At 38.4% G+C, this 17,692-nt stretch overlaps 1 protein-coding gene across 7 annotated transcripts in view; it reads left to right on the top strand.

Moving 5' to 3' along the window:
- fgfr2 (fibroblast growth factor receptor 2) overlaps positions 1-17,692 on the top strand; it is a 48,723-nt gene that overhangs the window by 5,443 nt on the left and 25,588 nt on the right. For all 7 annotated transcript variants that reach the window (XM_041269252.1, XM_041269254.1, XM_041269249.1 and 4 more), the window contains exons 3-6: positions 5,744-6,010; positions 6,394-6,468; positions 11,979-12,148; positions 14,209-14,332. In XM_041269252.1, coding sequence (XP_041125186.1) covers positions 5,744-6,010; positions 6,394-6,468; positions 11,979-12,148; positions 14,209-14,332 — 636 coding nt within the window. The remainder of the gene's footprint in view (positions 1-5,743; positions 6,011-6,393; positions 6,469-11,978; positions 12,149-14,208; positions 14,333-17,692) is intronic.

The following is a 17,692-nucleotide window of genomic DNA, read 5'->3' as shown; positions in this document are numbered from 1 at the left end:
CTTCCTTAAACCACACAGGAAAGCAGTGTTTGCAGTGTGTTCTTTTGTTTCTTCTTTTTAATGAAGAAACTGTCGTTTGACTTTAATGTTCATACACGCACACACAATTCGTCTGCTTAAATAAACATCTTGCAAAGTCTGTTCACGAGGCCAGCACTGTGCCCCTCCAGCTTTTCAGTTTAAGACCTTTAGTTTGACTATTGAGAGAATAAGCCCTGCTTAAAAATCCAGTGTTCAGTTTGAGTTGTTAATGGATTGTGTGTTTTTACCTGTGCAGTGCTCAGGTGATACCTCAGAAGGCAGACCTCTATTGAGGCTAATCCTTCTGGAATGACCATCTGTCTCCTAGATTGTATCTAATCTAGCTCTCCTGTCTTGGCGTTCAAACCCAGGGATTTAAGCCTGAACTACTTTCCACTCTCTTACATTGCTGGTCTGTTTGGAAAGTGGGAGGCTTTCAGTAAGAATAAGAGTAGTCACAGTTAATTAAGTTTTACATTTGAATGCAATATCCCTTGGTTTCTGATGATTGCATCCCACTTTATCTGAAATCAGTTGACCGTGTATTGTGTTTATTTCCCCGCCCCCCCCAAACCTGCTTGCCACAGTATCAAACAGATGTGCTCATGTTGCTAAATGCAACGGTAGGAGCTTATATGGGTCATTTATTATTTTTTATAACTTTTTAGTACTGATCATATTTTCGAGGATACCCTTGCAGAGATGATATTTTAAACTGTTTGAAAATGCACCTTTTTAAAATCTACTTCAATGGTAGGTCACAGGCAGACAGATTTTTTTGGAATGACCAGTAGTGTCTGAATGAAGGCTGTAATTCTGTTGAGAGCTTTCTTAAACATCAATCCTGATGGAATTCATAACTCTGCATACAGTATTTGATCTTCTGGCTGTTGTGTATTTGTCTCTCTTCTTTCTTTCCCAATGCTGTGCAGCCCTGCATTAAAGCCCCCTCAGATTTCAGGGGCCTCTTCATGATAAGCCGAGACAATGGTAGCATGTCCCACCTGCTCTCTCTGTGTTTTAGGCACCGTTTCAGGAAGCATGCTGAAAGCTTTATGAGAGAGTCTTATACAATACAAGGGTCTCAAGTGCTGCTGCACTCAGGGTTTTGGCAACCAGAAAGGTGTGTTGAGGACCCCTTTGGATGACCAGATAATTGTTTTTGCAGCTCACTGTGCTCGCTTGCTAGTAAATCATAATCCTGTATGCTAATGGATCAAGAAGGGTACATGCTTGTAAACATTTAAATTGCATTTATTTTTAAGAATAAAAGGTATCCAGTCAATTTTTTTTTTTTTTTTTTTTTTTTATTGAGGCTCGGAAATTTCTTAAGACAGGAATTAGTGTGGCTGAAGGTGTCTCATTGAGTTTTGTTTTTTTAAGTTATTAGTTAACCTTAAGTTTGTTTCAAATTTTAAATGCTAGAAATATTTTTTTAAATAGTTTTGCTGATTTGAGCCTTAACAGATCTATAGAATAAATACCTCTAACTGGTGCAGGTAGTAACAGGTTTTGGCTCGCATGATGACGTAGTGGAAAGTAGGTTTCAATGTTACTATATAAAGCTCTTTTCATACTTGCACTCCTACCTGGGTCTGAACCCTGGTCCTGGCTAACCAGGTTACAATCCTGCATAATGTGAAACCACGTACCTTGGATGACAGGCTTCAACCCGGGTTGAGCGAGACAAAATGCTTGACGGCTGTTCATGAGCAAACGCAATAACAAACAGCCACGCCTGCATGAAGGTTTCACTTCAGCAAGGAACATTTCTGTTTATTCTGTTTAGCCATATACTTGTTGATTTTGAGACACAGCATGAGCCAGATAGAAGCAGAGACGAAGAAACATTTACTCTAACTAACTAAAGTTTGGGCCGACTGTTCAATCCAGACAGCTTGGATGGATTCGTCAGTAACAAGCTGCTTCCGGGGCATTGATACACATGTTGTCTACTTGCGTCTGTCACCCCCGTCAACCCTGCTTTTATCAAAAGCAGTGTGAAATCGGGTAGCTAACCCGCATCACAGCGGTTCTGACCCGGGAAGATCCTGCCAGTGTGAAAGGGGCTTAAGGAAGTGTAAAGTCTGCAAGCATGGGGAAGTAGAATGCATAGAAGGCACAATGGAGGGGAAAAAAGAATTAAAAAAAATTCTACATTTCGGAAGTATTGTTTTTAAAAGACTGTTGCTGCTTTCTTTTATATTTGCTTCTCAAAGCTGCAGCAAAACAAGCTGACTATTACAGTACTGTTGTAGTCTTTGTATTTAAAATATAATATACATGTTATGGGGTGAGGTGGATGAACTCATTGTAAAGGAGGAGTCTGTGCCCTCGGCTTTGTGTCCAAACACCAGCAGTTAGACTTGCAGTACTAAACCCTCCCTTTAAATAAACTCATCCCCTTGTTTGCTGCGCAGTTTATAGAGACAATAAAAGCGGTCTATTGTATTGCTACATTCTGGGAGGCAACTGTCTGTTTGCACTGTATAATATACCTGAAACTCGGTCACCTCCTGTGATGGATCTTGCCAACTGCTGATAAAACTGATAAAGGTATTTCAAACTCTACAGGCTTGTGCGTTCCACCAGCAAGCTGTTTTAGGTAAACATGGACAAGCGTTTGTCAGGGACAGTAGCCAAATGGACAAAGGATTAGGCCAACCTAGTTCATGCGGTATTTAATTGTAATATCTTTGCAGCATTTTGGGTTCTTATTTTAATAATAGCTTGGGTGCAAATGTACACGCACTCACAACCGAGAGATTTGTTTTGTTCTAGTCAAAGCAGGATTCTCTTTTTTTTTTTTTCTGACAGATGTGATCTATGTTTTATGATTTTCTAAATTGTAGTGTTGTTGATGCCTGTCTTTCTGTTACATGTGTGCAGTTTTGTTTTTACTGCACGGATCTCTTTGTACTCATTAAAATTTACTGGAGTCAGAAGTGGACAACAGTAATTGGGAACTAGCACAGGTGGCCCTGGAAGTCCCAACAGCTTGCCTTGCTCTGCGTTTGGGGAGTTTGTATTTGATATTGTATTAGTGTTTGAGGATTTTAGGGGCTTTATCGCAAGAGACTTTTAGCTGTCGTCTTTTATCAAGTCATTAAACTCAAAACAAAGAATAGCAAAGCTGTTTTTTGCTGTCAAGGGACGGTAGAATTGCTTTTCTCGTTTGCTTGTAGCTGTGTAACACCTTTCGGTGGAAAGTTGTGTATTTTTGCCAGACTACATAAATTGCTTTAGCAGGCTTGTCCTGCTCACCTGCTGTAGAGCCTGACGCTTTAGCACATTTAGAAAAAGTGTAAGTGAAGCAATCAGTGTGATAATTGAATCGCAGGACCTATGGGGAATTTTTTAAAATATATTTTTGATACTGTTGTTTGTCAGAGCACTGCTAGTACTAGGTGTCAGGATATATATCTAACACAATCACTTATAAATTCTGTTATATGAACAGAAACAAATACATTTCAAGCAGTCTGACTGTGTGCTCCAGTGCTACTGTAAAACAAAACCAGTTACATAAGTGACTAATTGTGAGTGGTATGCTTATGAGGTCTAAGAATGCCTAACGCCTTAGATATTAACACTTTTAATGGGTTTGTGTGTGAGTGGGATCCAGTATACCTGAAAGTCTCGATCGTGTTGTGAGGGTGGGTCAGCATGAGTTCGCTGAGGGGAAGTGCGAGTGAAGCGGGGCAGGCTGTGTCTGGTCACCTCGTGGTTCGTTTCAGAAAGGAAAGCGGAGCAGGTGTGTGGGGTCTGAGTGGATGAGAGCTGCACAGCAACGACAATTACTGGAACACATGGGGGCTTTAAACAAAGAAATAACTTTTAATTTTTTTAATTTTTTTATTGATTTCTCAATTTGAAAGTAATTCTGCAAGATGCACAGTAGAAATCTGTGGTTGCAAAACAATATTGAGATGTCAATACAGACTAGTGTTTACAATTACTGCCCCTTTTCTCATTCAAAAACATATTTTTTTATTGCTATGTGTGTTTTTACCATTAGTCCTACTTGATCTTATAATTTTTTTTATTTTTTTATTTTAGGCTTTGTATATATTTGTTTTTGCTAGGACCTGCCAGAGCCGGTTTTGATATCAAGAGCTTGTATGGCAACATTATTTAAGAAAAGTTTGATGATATGTGTGTTTAATATTTAATATACTGAATATTGATAACATTTTCTTGTAACTTCTGAGCATCTGAGTTGGTTGACACGCTTATTCGTAAAAATAGTTTTTAAAACTATCTCAAGCAAAAACATTGTGGACCAGTAGGAACTTCCCACCATATATGTATTGAAACCATGTGGTCAGTTGTAATGCATGGAGAAACAATCAGTCAATCGCCCAGACATTGGTGTGATTAAGCAAGGCTTTGAAATCCATTTCTTCCCTCTTAGCACCAGCAGCATTACCATTTGGGGCCCCCTTTTTGCTTGCGTTTGAAAATATTTTGGTTTTCTTTTGTATTAACATTACAAATGGATTCTGTAATTATTAATATCATGTATGCTGTACAGTAGAAGGCAACATGATTGATCGCTTTGTAATGCGAAAGGAATGTGATGTATCTGGGTAGCAAAGAGACATTTAGCTTTGAGAGCTCAAATAGTAGAGCAGATTTTTTTTTTTTCTGGGGGAGTTGTACCTTTCTAGATAATCCCCTCAGGGGTTGTACAGGCAGCAGAGTCAAATGGAATGTTTCTTCACTCCACCTGTCTGCCCTAGGATTGAAATGCCACTCTTTCTAAATTGCCTTTAATGCTTGGGGGGTGAAACAATGCACACACACAATATAATTGGAATGTATGCGCGAGAGTCCTTGTTGAAACAGGAATGGCAGGCAGTGGGTTCATTTCATTTCATTTTATCTTTAGTTAAGCAGGCAAGTCCAAGATACGTTTCTTTTCTTTTCATCGGTTCCCAGCTGCAGAGCAGTGAAGTCTTGGGTTTACAATATTTCATATGTAAAGTCACATAGTTAAACCGAGGGAAGAAAAGGTTTCTTTTTATACTGTTTTAAGTAACTGAAGTTAAATACAAAATCTGTACAGTACCACTTCATTCTAGTATTACAGTGGACACATCAAGCTGTAGTCTATGCAATTTCTGGGACTCTGTAATTACTTAATGGATAAAATCGGAGTGAAGGGCTGAAACGTAATTCCCTCCTATTTAAAAAGTGACTAGAACTGCACGCTGATTCATAGCAGAAAATAGCACTCAGAATTACACTACTTAATCAGTTCAAGCTGTGATGTCCCTTAAGGGAGAGGTTCTTAAAGTGCACCAAACGTTGTTTTAAGATTTCTGAAGATACCAGTTGTACTTTGTACATCCTGTACAATGTTTCAGACAAATAAGTACTCTCTAAGTATCTGTGATCTTTTTAAAATCAGCCTAAACAAATTCTGTATGGATCTCAACGGCTGTTTTTGCTGCCATCAGTTACAGTTAATGACTCTCCTTGCTCAGTACATGCATGGTCCTCTTGTCTCTCAGATTGCCAAGGCTATGGGGGTGTTGGTGGCAGCAGCACACTGGTTACTTATGGTGTTGTGTGTGTGGTTTTTTTTTTGTGGGGGGGGGGCGGGGTTTTGTTTCCTGTGCAAATAATTTGGGAGGATCCACGCATGTCACCAGTTTTCTGACCTTTTTGTTTTCCTATTCTCTTCTTTCTGTTTCCTCTCCATCTCTGGACTTCACAGAACCTCCCACCAAATACCAAATCTCTGAGCCGGCAGTTAGCTCCTTCCACCCAGGAGACCTGCTGCAGCTGAGATGCCCTTTGCAGGAGGCTGAGAACATCACTTGGACTAAGGACGGGATCATATTGGGGTCCAACAATAGGACAGTCATTACTAAGGAGTGCTTGCAAATTAAAGATGCTACGCCTAAGGACTCGGGCTTCTACGCTTGCAGGCCAGTTAAACCAGTAGGCAGTGGTACTCATTACATCATTGTGAATGTAACAGGTGAGTAATGAATACCTGTCTCATATTGTAAACAAACATGTTATGCAGGATGCTTTTAAATCAAAGCCTGCCCATGTTTGCTCTGCCAAAATCAGTTAGGACGATTTGAAATGATGATGAGGTAATGAAACGTGGAACATGTTGCAGTTTTCGCATTGCCCCACAGTGTTGGTGAACACTTATGATAAATCAGTCCTGGTGTTAGTTGTTTGCTTGGTGACATTAATTGGCATGTTTTAATTTTCTCCAACCTTTTACTATAATAGTTTCCAGAATCTCTCTAGCACCGGGAGTCAAATAAAAAGCAATGGTCGTGCAATTGATTTAATCTGCAAGAACTGTTTAAAAAGTGCTCAAATCAGAACAATATGTGCTTTTCACAGATGCTATCTCCTCTGGTGATGATGAAGATGACACAGATAGGTCTGAGGACGCTCCCAGTGACAACCCCAATATGAGTGAGTACGAGAACCCTGTAGAGCAGTCTGGACTAACACATTTCTATATATCTTTACACTAGGAGACATAGGCTGGGCTGCATTATGCATGTCCAATTGGTTGTTCTTTTATATTGTTAACAACATCGTTTGGTGAGAAATAAAACCACATCTGTTTGACTGAAAAAATCACGTCCTTCATTTTGTTTAGTTTTTTTGTCTTGCTTAATTTGGATTAAGATTTTAAGTCTTATTGGCACGCTGTGGAAAAGCACTTGCCTAAAAAAAGCAAACAAGGCACTTGAATATATATTACCCATGCAAAAAAAAAAAAAAAGAACCTGCAAGAAAAAAAAAAATACATTTGATTGAATATTAAAATATTAACATGTAGCACACAACAGTCTGTTACTCTTGGTCCACGCAATGCAACTGGCCTTTGAGAACACCGTGTTTTAATTAATTAATAGACAGTAGACAGTGAGCAGGGAAGGGTGTTGATGTAATGAATGCTGACAATTTGTGATTTGAAGGTAAAAACACAGTTGCCTTTGAGCAATTGGAGTTGGATAGGAGTGATAAAATAAAGCAGGTGTTGAATTAGTTACAAGTTAATAATACACACAGTCAATATTTGCCTTCTTATCCGTATGGCTCTGTGAGATCTCATGGTGTGTGCAGTCTGTCGCACCCAGCTGCCTTGAACCCATGCATTAATAATACAACTTCCAATTTCATATTAAGAAAACTGTTAATTATATTATTTGAAAGAAGGTATAAACAGCAGTGTTCAAAAGTGTTATATATTATTTATTTATTTTTTGAACGTACACAGAACAGAAGGTCTAAATGATTTGATAAAAAGCCCTTCAGCTGTGTAGAAAGAAAGTAAACACTGTGCAGTCAACTTTTCAAGAATTCTGTGGATGATGTCATGACTGTTAGAATAGAATGGCCATTCCAAGAGGTTCCAAATTTCATAGTTTGAAGAGGGATTCTCATTCCCTTTTTGTTTCCAAGCAGCATTTGTTCTATAGCACTGCGATCGTACAGATGGTGATGTCTTCAGCGGTGCGATTATCATTAGTGAAGAGACGGGCTACTGAAAATATACTGCGAATGCTTCGTCAATGTTCCACAAAGTGATCTGCTAAATGCCTTTTTTGTAAATGCATAATGGTATAAATGAAAAAAGCATTGTTAGGAGTCGTGGAAATATGTGTGATCCCTGTTGATGTTTAAGTTCCATGGTTGTGCTGCCCATGAGTAGGACTACAGATTCATGCCTTGGTGATGCTGGTTTGTTTTGGTGGTAGCTAATGGTGAGAATGCAACAGGTTCACACATTTTGATCACTTCTGCAGGTGGGGGTTACCTTGCTCTGTCAGGGAAAGGGCCTTTTGATGTGCGTCACAACAGTCAAGTTTCTGTTTTTTGTGTAGTGCAGTGCAGGGCTTTGATGGTGAGTGGTTGTGAGAGAACTTGCAGCTGATACAGACTCTCCCTTTTCTCTCAAAGATGAGAAAAGGATAAAGGAAGATGCATTGATCCTTATTGGTCCAGATCATGAGTGTGGAACTGGAGTTTATAAATTTAGAGATTGACTGAGAAAGATAGTGAGAGAGCAGCTTTGAGAGCTGAGGGTTTTACGGCTTTAGCCCAACTAAATTGGAGTTTTTTGGAAGCTGAAGAGATTCCTCTCGTACTGTGGGTGGAAGGCCTGTGGTTTAGTAACTTCATCAAAACAGCACATTTCGTAGTCATCTTCAGCTGGAGGAAACAGACGCGTATTTACAGTCTTGACTCTACCTATATCGACCACGCGGTATTTAATATCTTTTAGAGCTGTATGATTTATTTTCCTTTTGTTTTTAATTTCCTACTTCCATGTGATCCAATGGCAAGGAAACATTTGATAGTTCCAGATACTAGCGGGGCTGTTTTGGCCCTCTGTCCATCTGTTTATGTGATTTTAAGTCCAATCCACAGGTGCAGCTCTGGTGTAACAGGCAGACGGCTGCAGCTGTAGGCTTCTCTGAACTCAACTGAACAGAGGAATATGAGGGCTTCACACACATTTACATGGTTGTTATAAAGACATTTACATGTCCACCACAAACCCATGTTCTGCCCTTTGTGTATAAAACTGACTGTGCCCCTTGAAGTAAATATTAATATTAACAGGGAGTAATGTATGAATCTAATTGTGGTATTTCAGACATTAATACTAATATTCACTTAATAAAGAATACCAGAAACCAGAGTTCAGAACAGTAGGACTGTGAAAATAGTACTTTTGTCATTTGCTATTAGGCTCAAAGATTTTAAAGTTTAAGTTGTGTCATCAAAAAAAATCTTTCCATGATGATTTATCCAATTTACCAACCACTGTAAAACTTTAAATAAATGCCCAAGCATTTATTTACAATATTTGCCAGTAGCCCCGGCGTCTACTGTTGATTTGGAGACTGTTTGCGACTCTGTTTTGTTATGTAAGATCACTGACATCTGCAAATGCAATCATGAAAAAGCTTCCTGCACACAACCTTACAGAAATTACATAAGTAAATTACAACATTCCACCACGTCATTAAAGGTTGTGTCAGTGGGTAATAAGTTTGCATTGTAATAATAATAAAAACAGTAAAATCCACTAAAGACAGGAACACAAGCATATATTAAGGTAGGCTTGCAGAACAATAAAAAAACAAACATGGTTTTAACATTAATAAAAGCAACAAGTATCATCTTTGTTAACACATGCTATATTTATTGTTCTCCTTCAAAACGTGTACATTGGTAAGCATGGACAATCGATGAAAAATGATCCAGCAACAAATCTTCATTTTGAAACAACCGCATGAAATACTGTGTTAATACGAAGAATAAGTTCATACTGTTGGCCCACAACACACTCAGAAATGCTTCAAACTGTTTAAAGATTAACAATAAATCAATACAAGTACCAGTTTTTTATTACAAAATTAAAGCAAAAGTGACTAATTAGTTTTTATATTGTGTACATTTATAAATAAGAACGCTGGAAAAGGAGTAAAATACAAATATTAATTGCAAGACTCGAAATACTGTTAGTACAAAAAAAAAACAAAAACACGTACAAATACACTGAAAGGCAACCGTGTTAATATCAGAAAGCAAGTTTTGTATTTTACTTCCTTTCAGCAAGCTCAAAAAAGATTCACCAACTGGTTTAAAATGAATAACGTCACAAAAAACCCCAAAAAACTATGCATTACTTGTACCTTTTTAAAATAAGTTAAATTTAACTTTTCTTATCATTCACCCTCAGGGTCTCTCCAGCACTGTTGAAAAACAAATTGCTAAGCTCGCTGTACAGCCATGTGTGTATATTGACTAGAACATTTAGTGTGACGCGCGTTATATTATTCATAACCCAGCGTTTAAGAGACCTGGCATGTCTTTCCCAGAAGCATTGGAGACCAGCAATTATTTGAAGTTCTACGGTATTACATTTCCATAGAAACAACCCAATGGCCCTACAATACATTGCTGGGCATAAAGAGCAGTTTATGACAATATGCAAGCTATAAAAATACCTAAAATTACAACTATGTGTGATCCTTTTATTTGCCACATTTATCGAGTCGACTACTGCGTGCAAGTGTGTTTTAAAAAGTATTCTAACGGGGATAGATATTTCTTTCTTTGTTTTTGTGCTAGACCAGCTAATGATATTCCAAGTCTACAGACACTGCCAGAATCATACTTTTTTTATTTCTAAGTTGATGCTTCTCCAAGTGTAACCCTTTGGATAGATTTCTCCAAGTGAAAGCTCTGACATCTGGCTTGTTATTAAAAACTTGCATGAGGCGTTGTTGGTAGTGTGTACATTTCCACTGTAAGTCATTAAAGTACGATCTCTTTCATTGGTACAATGTGACGACCCTGTTGAAGCTATTGTCCCTGAACCAATTAGGGGTATCATTTCTATGTATGAGGGTTTTCTTTTTTGGTAGCTTAGAGACTTGCATTAAGAGCTTCTGTAAAGATTACACACTATTTCTGCATTAACTTATTTTTTCAGCATGACAGCATGATCATTGTATTTTATTACATTTATATAGATTACAGCAATTCACTTGGGTTGGGTGTTTTTGAAGGCATCAGTCAAAAACCTTTCTTCCATATTGGTTTTGAATAGAGGATTAGTAGAGGAAGAATGAAACAGATATTGAGAGATGGTTTCAATATTCGAAATTCAGCAAAGAGCTGCAGAAAAGGGTTGAAATGGCTTGTGTCATAGCTGGAAAATCTAAGAGGGCCCCGCCACCATCTGTCTGAGATTGTGCTGCTTTTCTTTCTTATGCTTTTATCCCCAAATTTAAAAATAATCTGCGCGCATTTGCTTGATGTAAAGTTCTTTTTAACCTCCGTTTCCTGCAGTTCCGGAGGACCTTTCTAGATCATCTCACTCGCCTTTAATACAGTGCCAGAGAATATCTCAAAAATCTTTTATTTTATTTTCTTCCCCTGGCTTGCCACTTCGTGTGTTATTGTAATGCGCTAAATTTAGCTTGAAGAAACACATTCCCTAACCAACTAGAAGCAAAGATGTACTGTTTTTATTTAATGTAGAGAGGAAGGTCATGTTGTCTATATAGTGCAATAATGAAGGATCAGACAATTTCTGTCCTAATAAAATCTGATTGGCTGTGAAAGACAAATGGTCAGAACTGTTTTGTTCTAGTTTAGTAGAACTCTAGCTCTTATGTGTAACTGGACATAACTTGAAATCTATGAATTTGAACACTCGAACTGAAATTTTACAGTACAAAAACACTTTTTGGTAACTGCTTCCTCTGTTCTGTCTACTCTATCATTAGACTTGACAGCGGACATTCAGATTTGTGATGTAACAGAATGGGGATGCTCTCGGAATAATGTCCTTGATTTAAATGAGATCTTTAATTTAGCGACCTTTGCGAGTTTGATCTTTGGCACATTTCTGACCTTAAGTAGCATATTGTGAAAATGTGTGAATTCACCCACATTCTAGAAGGGATACAGCTTCAGGCATCAACAAATCTGTAATTTCTTAAAGGGGGCTTTTCTTGAAGCAGTTTGGAAATCGCGGAGGTGTTTATCACTTCTGTAATTGAATTAGTACAACTACAGTCAGCTACGCCACTCTATATAGGCACTTCTTTAAACCATGGGACAAGTGACTGCTACACCATACTAACCAAAAGCCTGCCTGTGCTTTTAAGAAAGCAGAGCATCGGAAGTGTAGATTTTTAAAGATTTATGTCTGTCACTCTCCCTAATGGTTGAGGTTTTTTTGGGGTTTGCCGACAGGAATATTTAAACCATGTTTGCTGCATTGTAATTTTTTTTTTTTTTTTTTTTTTTTTTTTTTTTTTTGGGTAGTGCTTCATGCATGGTACTTCAGTAATACAACTAAAACCGTTGCAGGCCTTTCAATCCAGCCATGGGGAAACCTGATAGCGCTTGTAGACTATAAACATTCTTTTGTGTGCGTCTTGAAACAGATGCCCCATACTGGACCAATCTGGAGAAAATGGAGAAGAAGCTCCATGCGGTCCCAGCAGCCAACACTGTGAAGTTCCGCTGCTCAGCAGGAGGGAACCCCAAGCCTGCCTTGCGCTGGCTGAAGAACGGCAGAGACTTCAAACAGGAGCATCGCATTGGGGGCTTTAAGGTACATTGTGAATCCAATAAGAGAAATAAACAAAACAAGGATTTGTAAAAATGGTCTTTTGTTGTATAGATGTTGTCTCATGCATGTGACAGGTTTCTAAAGTTGAAAAAACAAAACCATTTGTTATGTTTAGTAATACTTCCTGAGTACAATCTCATTGTTTTTTTTTGTGATGTTATATACAGATATCATGTGTAGGGTTTCTCCTGGTCTGAGCAGCTTAGCTTCACTTTGGGGGGGTGGGGGGCTCTCTCTCTCTCTCTCTCTCTCTCTCACTTGATGACACAGCTTATTAATGTATTAACTTACGCAACTTTTACATTGGGCATATTGTTGTTTAAGTTTATTTAAGTTTATTTGTAGTTTCAGATTGAATTTGAATAATTCATTTGAATTATTTGGCATTTTAATTATTTGACTTCTGTCTGGATCCTGTGAATACAGTCCATGTAATTATTCCATTGCTTTACCCGCTCTAATAACGTCAGGTTTTGTTTTTAATTCACTTCTTAATTAAGCTTAAAATAAGTGAGATACATTCACTTATTGAGATACAAAATAAGGTAACTTTTCTCTGGTAAGGTTCTCTGCTGAAGACAATAGGCATCCTCCTCATTTCAAAACCCTATCTAGAATAGTTACTAAAGCTGATACAAGGTTACACTAACAAAGAGGAGTTGTGGTTGAGGCACACAGTAAAAAATCCACTGCCTGTTCTGCAAACTGGTGTTAAACAAGCACGAAAAAAAAAACCTTTAGTCCTGACAACTAATCTCCCATCAGAAGCAAATCAATTAATCACCAAAAAATGTGAAAAAGACAAAACCTAAAACTCAGGCCTGCGCGTGAGAGGACTCATTCAGACGTGTTTGGCTTTGTTACTTGTCAGGTGTGGATGTGGAAGCCTCTGGATGCCTGTGTTCAGTATGTTCAGAACTACTATAAAGGTGGCTGGAAACCCATGCTGCTTGATTCTGCCTTATTGTTTGTCTGGAGAACTATGCTTGCTGCATAATTAATTAATTAATTAATTAATATAAAAAATGTGCAGTCCTCCAAGGAGTCTGGCCACAGCCCTTGCACAAATCATCAACTAATGTTGAATTGACTAATATTTTTTATTTGATTTCAACCCTAAAAACTAGATCTGTGACTATTTTGATAGATGCAGGTGTCAATAATCTGGGTATGGGCTGAATTTCACTCAAGTGCTTTTGAATGTATGTTATCAGCTTTGGAAATTCAAGTGCAGACCTCCAGATAAGCAGGTGATATTTTTAAGGAAAAGAAAAAAATGTGATAAGAGCAAGTGAAAGATATGACGTTCTGTATTTCAGCAAAGTATGGATGCTTACTGGCATCATATCTGAAAATAATTCTGTTTGAATTCAAAAAGGAGGAATTGTGTGGAGGTGACAAAGCAAGAACACTGCCTCCCCCTGCTCAGGGTGCAGAACTGTGGAACTCTCTCCAGTGCTGGTCTTATTAGGGCACTGTCTTTTTTCAGGCGTAATACATTCTCATGTGCACACACACTTCACTCCGGAAAAATAATGCAGTACTTCCTCTGATTTATTGGTTTCTCTTGCTGCACACACCTGCCTCCTTAAATTGTTACTTCCACCTGAAGAGTTCTTGAAAAACTGGTATATGTAGCATCTGATAAACAGTGTCAACTCTTCCACTCAGTTGTTAAAAGTAACAATTTTTTTTAGCAAACATTTGCTTACCAGTAATCAGACTTTTTAATTGGTTTTGTTTCTGAGTTTCACAGTATTATTGCTGAAAGAGATTGGCTGCATTGTTGGCATTTTTCACAAGATTAGATCCATTCTAGCCTTTGGCATATGTGTCTGCTTCATACTTCCCTTTAATACAGCACATTCTGTGCTTACAAATGGTGGAAACCTAAAAAATAGAACCATAGAGTCCTGCTTGTACATTCGCAAACAACTGTGTGCAGAACCTGCTCTTGAGTTAGACAGACCATTATTGTTAAATGTATTTAATAATCTATTTTGAGTTTGGATTGGTTTGGTTAACCTCTGATTTTTCCACAGGTCCGACCTCAGCACTGGAGTCTCATAATGGAGAGCGTAGTTCCTTCGGATAAAGGGAATTACACTTGCATAGTGCAGAACAAATACGGGTCCATCAACCACACCTACCATCTCGATGTCGTCGGTGAGTTAAAGCTTTAAACACTGTTCACTGCTTTCCCATTTCTTAACAATAAAGGTAGCTTGTCTTTTATAAAAGTGTACTGTGGTATTTCTGTATTTTTTCCATGGTTACACTATGCATTTACCGTAGTTTACTTTGGTTTGCCATGTTAATTAATATGCTTTCCCATAACACTTGATTCTTTACAATGCTTACCTATGGATTACCTTAATTTAACTGTACATTATTACACTTTGATATGCTTTTACTATGATACACTTTTATAAGGGTAGCTATGAAAGCTGTCTCCCTCTCTGTAAACACCTGCTGCAGAAGTTATAAATATCTTGCGCACATTCTGGCACTATAATTTACAAGAGTTACCAAACAATACATCTCACAGTCTCTTTAATTGATTATGCTGGAAAGGAGAAGAATAGCTGCAGAAATAGTCATTTAAGTAGCACAATTCAACAAGGTAATTCTATTATTAAAAGGACAATCCCTTGTCCCTACTATGGCTGACAATTGGGATAGTACTTTAAGAATCTTTCTGAAGTAGACGCAGACAGGTGTGTGATGACTATAAGAGTAACATGACAGCATCAGAAGCGCCACGGCCACGGTGATAATAATTGAATTTACCTTGCTGCTCTGGGAACATGCACCAGCTGAGTGGGTGTTTTTGTAAAACCCTTGTGTTGGTATTCCACTCGAGCGGGTATCTAGCAAGCCTTGTCACGCATGCCTGGCCATGTGGAACGTAGCTGGCAGTTTGAGCGGGGCAGCCAAGTTGGGATTCAGAGGGGCTGATAGACACTCTTGACCCCTGTCACCTTGTAAGATGAAGGTGTACGTCTGGACCGAATCATGATAATGTGCTTGAAAATTAAGAAACACAGCTTGAATTCTGAAGAGGCGTCTGGGAAAGACAAAGTTTAGTGCAATGTAGTTTCTGGATGTACTCCAACATAATAAGTTTTATTTAACTGAAAGTTGAAGTAAACCTAACATCTGAGTATTAAACTACAAGACCATGTGTAGTCTTAAGAGCATAATTGTGAGAAGTACTGTAGACCTTTTACCACCATCATGCACCTACTATAGCATTTGTTTCAAAACCCTGTACAATTTCATTCAGACATGGTTTTGTCAAGTTGTTTAAACTTTAAATCCAGGCATTTATTATATATATTGTCACCTTGATGCATACCCCAGCTTTTTAAACAATCATTTCAGTAACTATTGAAGCCTTTGTAATCCTACACAATCGATTTTGATGTGGGTCCCTCTTACTAAAGCAATGAAATGTAAATAGTTCACAAGGGAGAAGTGGAGCTGTCTCTGAATGTGTGTCGCATGCAAGCTGCTGAGCTGGCTCATGACTGAAGCAACCTGTCAGCCAAGATGTATAAGAGAGCAATTCTATTAGAACCTGCCAATCCAGATTCCTGGGTAATGGTGTGCCTGCTGGGGGGGGGGGCAAAACTGATAAAGAAATACAAATATTGTAATACCTGAAACCTTAATGTGCTTCCAGCTTTGTGGGAACAATAGATATAAGATTTCTGACCTCATTAGCTCAGGAGACGGCTGCTATCTGGTTCGAGGCTCCTGCCTCTGTGTAGGAAGTGCCTAGTTAAGATTGGGTAAGGAGCGGAGGTGAATGCAAGGGAATGATTAAGCTAGTTGATGGATGACTGTAGTGAGAAATTCCGCTGAGCAATTGACTTTTTAATATAAGGACTGGCAGCTGCGTTCCCTTCAGAAGCACAGTCTCTGCTGGAGAAGCATTTTATTGCAGTAATGTTTAATCTCCATGAATAGGTGTTTTTAATCTGTATTAGGAGCTCTGCTGTAATTAAACCACACGGTAGATTCCTGCAAAACTTTCAGCTTTTAATAAATGACAGCAAAACGCTGGCAGGGTGAACAAACCTGTACATTTTAGATATACAATGTTTCAAATAACAGTAAACACACTTTACCAGTTTAATTGCAATAAAAACCCCTGTTACTGGGCATTCTCTTATAAAGCTGATCACAGTATTTTTGCACTGTATTTTTGAAGTTTTCACATGGTTATTCACCATAGTTTACCCTTGTTTGCCAAAACTTGCTATTGTATACAATGCTTACCTATGCTTTACCTTGCTTTCACTGTGCTTCATTACACTTTGTATACTTTTTAAAGGTTACCTTGTTTGTACAATAGTGCCCTCTTACCTTTCTGACACTCTCAGCTACCGTATACTGTAGCAATGCTTTCTGATTAGAGTGCTGTTGCTTTAGTATATGCTTGTAGGAAGTTCTGCTCTTGTTGACTGAAACAGGACAGTTTTGGTAGTGGAACATTATGCTACAGCATTGAATGATGGACAACAACAAGAAAACATTCACAAGCAGACTCCTAAACAACTTAACAGTTGTAACTGTTTGTTTTTCCCACAAAAAAAATGGGGGGTAGAAAAAGTCTATTGGTGCCATGTCCTTAAGTGTAGATTTAGGTGATTTTGTTTGGCTTCAGTGCCGGTGCTGAACATGATCTCATGGGCTGGGTGCGAAAGCAGCAGAGCTAGACTGCTTCACTTGGCTTCTAATGGTACACAGTCTGCAAACAGTTCAGTTGTGTGGAACCTTTCTGCTACTTTCTTAACATTCTTGAATATATAAACTTTTGCCAAGAAGTCGGAGAGGGAAGTAGTTTTTGTGTGTGTGTGTCTGACACGCTCATCTGTCTATCTGTATGTGTGTGTCTGTCGCTCTCGTCTGTCTATCTGTGTGTATGTATGTGTGTGTCTGTCGCGCTCGTGTATGTGTGTGTGTCTGTCGGTGTTAGTGGAAACACATCTGCAATGTGTTTGTTTACTATTTCTTTAAGCCAGTTGTTTTTTTTTTTTTTTTTTTTTCTTTAATCAAGATGCAAACAGATTAAATATGGATTGGTTGATAATGAAATCATTTTGAACTTCGTCACAGCTAGCTTATATGAAGACTCTGTGGAGATAAAATCATAGTTTTCTTTTGTAGTAGCCTTGAGCAAAGGTTTAAATCTTTCGAAATGTTCTAGATTGAATCAGTTTAAATGACCGATGTCCCGATTTCAACGTCTTACCTGAATTTAACAAAGTATTTAAGGAGAAAAAAAAAAAAAAAAAACGACTTGGCCCCAACTTGTTTGTGTGACAGGCCGATTGGAGCTGTTCACTGTGACAGCAATACGACTTGGTTTGACATGCTTGCCTCAGAGATAGAAGCCGCTAACTTGATGAGACAGAGCCCGAAAAGCATGAAGGAATCCATAGTGCCTGCTGGCCTCGGGTGGATCGGAGGAGAATAAAAGAGCTTTTATAGAAGGTGTTGACAAGCCAGGGTATGAGT

Source organism: Polyodon spathula, chromosome 13 (genome assembly GCF_017654505.1).
Source record: "Polyodon spathula isolate WHYD16114869_AA chromosome 13, ASM1765450v1, whole genome shotgun sequence".
Lineage (NCBI taxonomy): Eukaryota > Metazoa > Chordata > Actinopteri > Acipenseriformes > Polyodontidae > Polyodon > Polyodon spathula.
The sequence above is the reverse complement of the archived record's forward strand: the minus strand, read 5'-3'. Positions and strand labels throughout refer to the sequence as shown.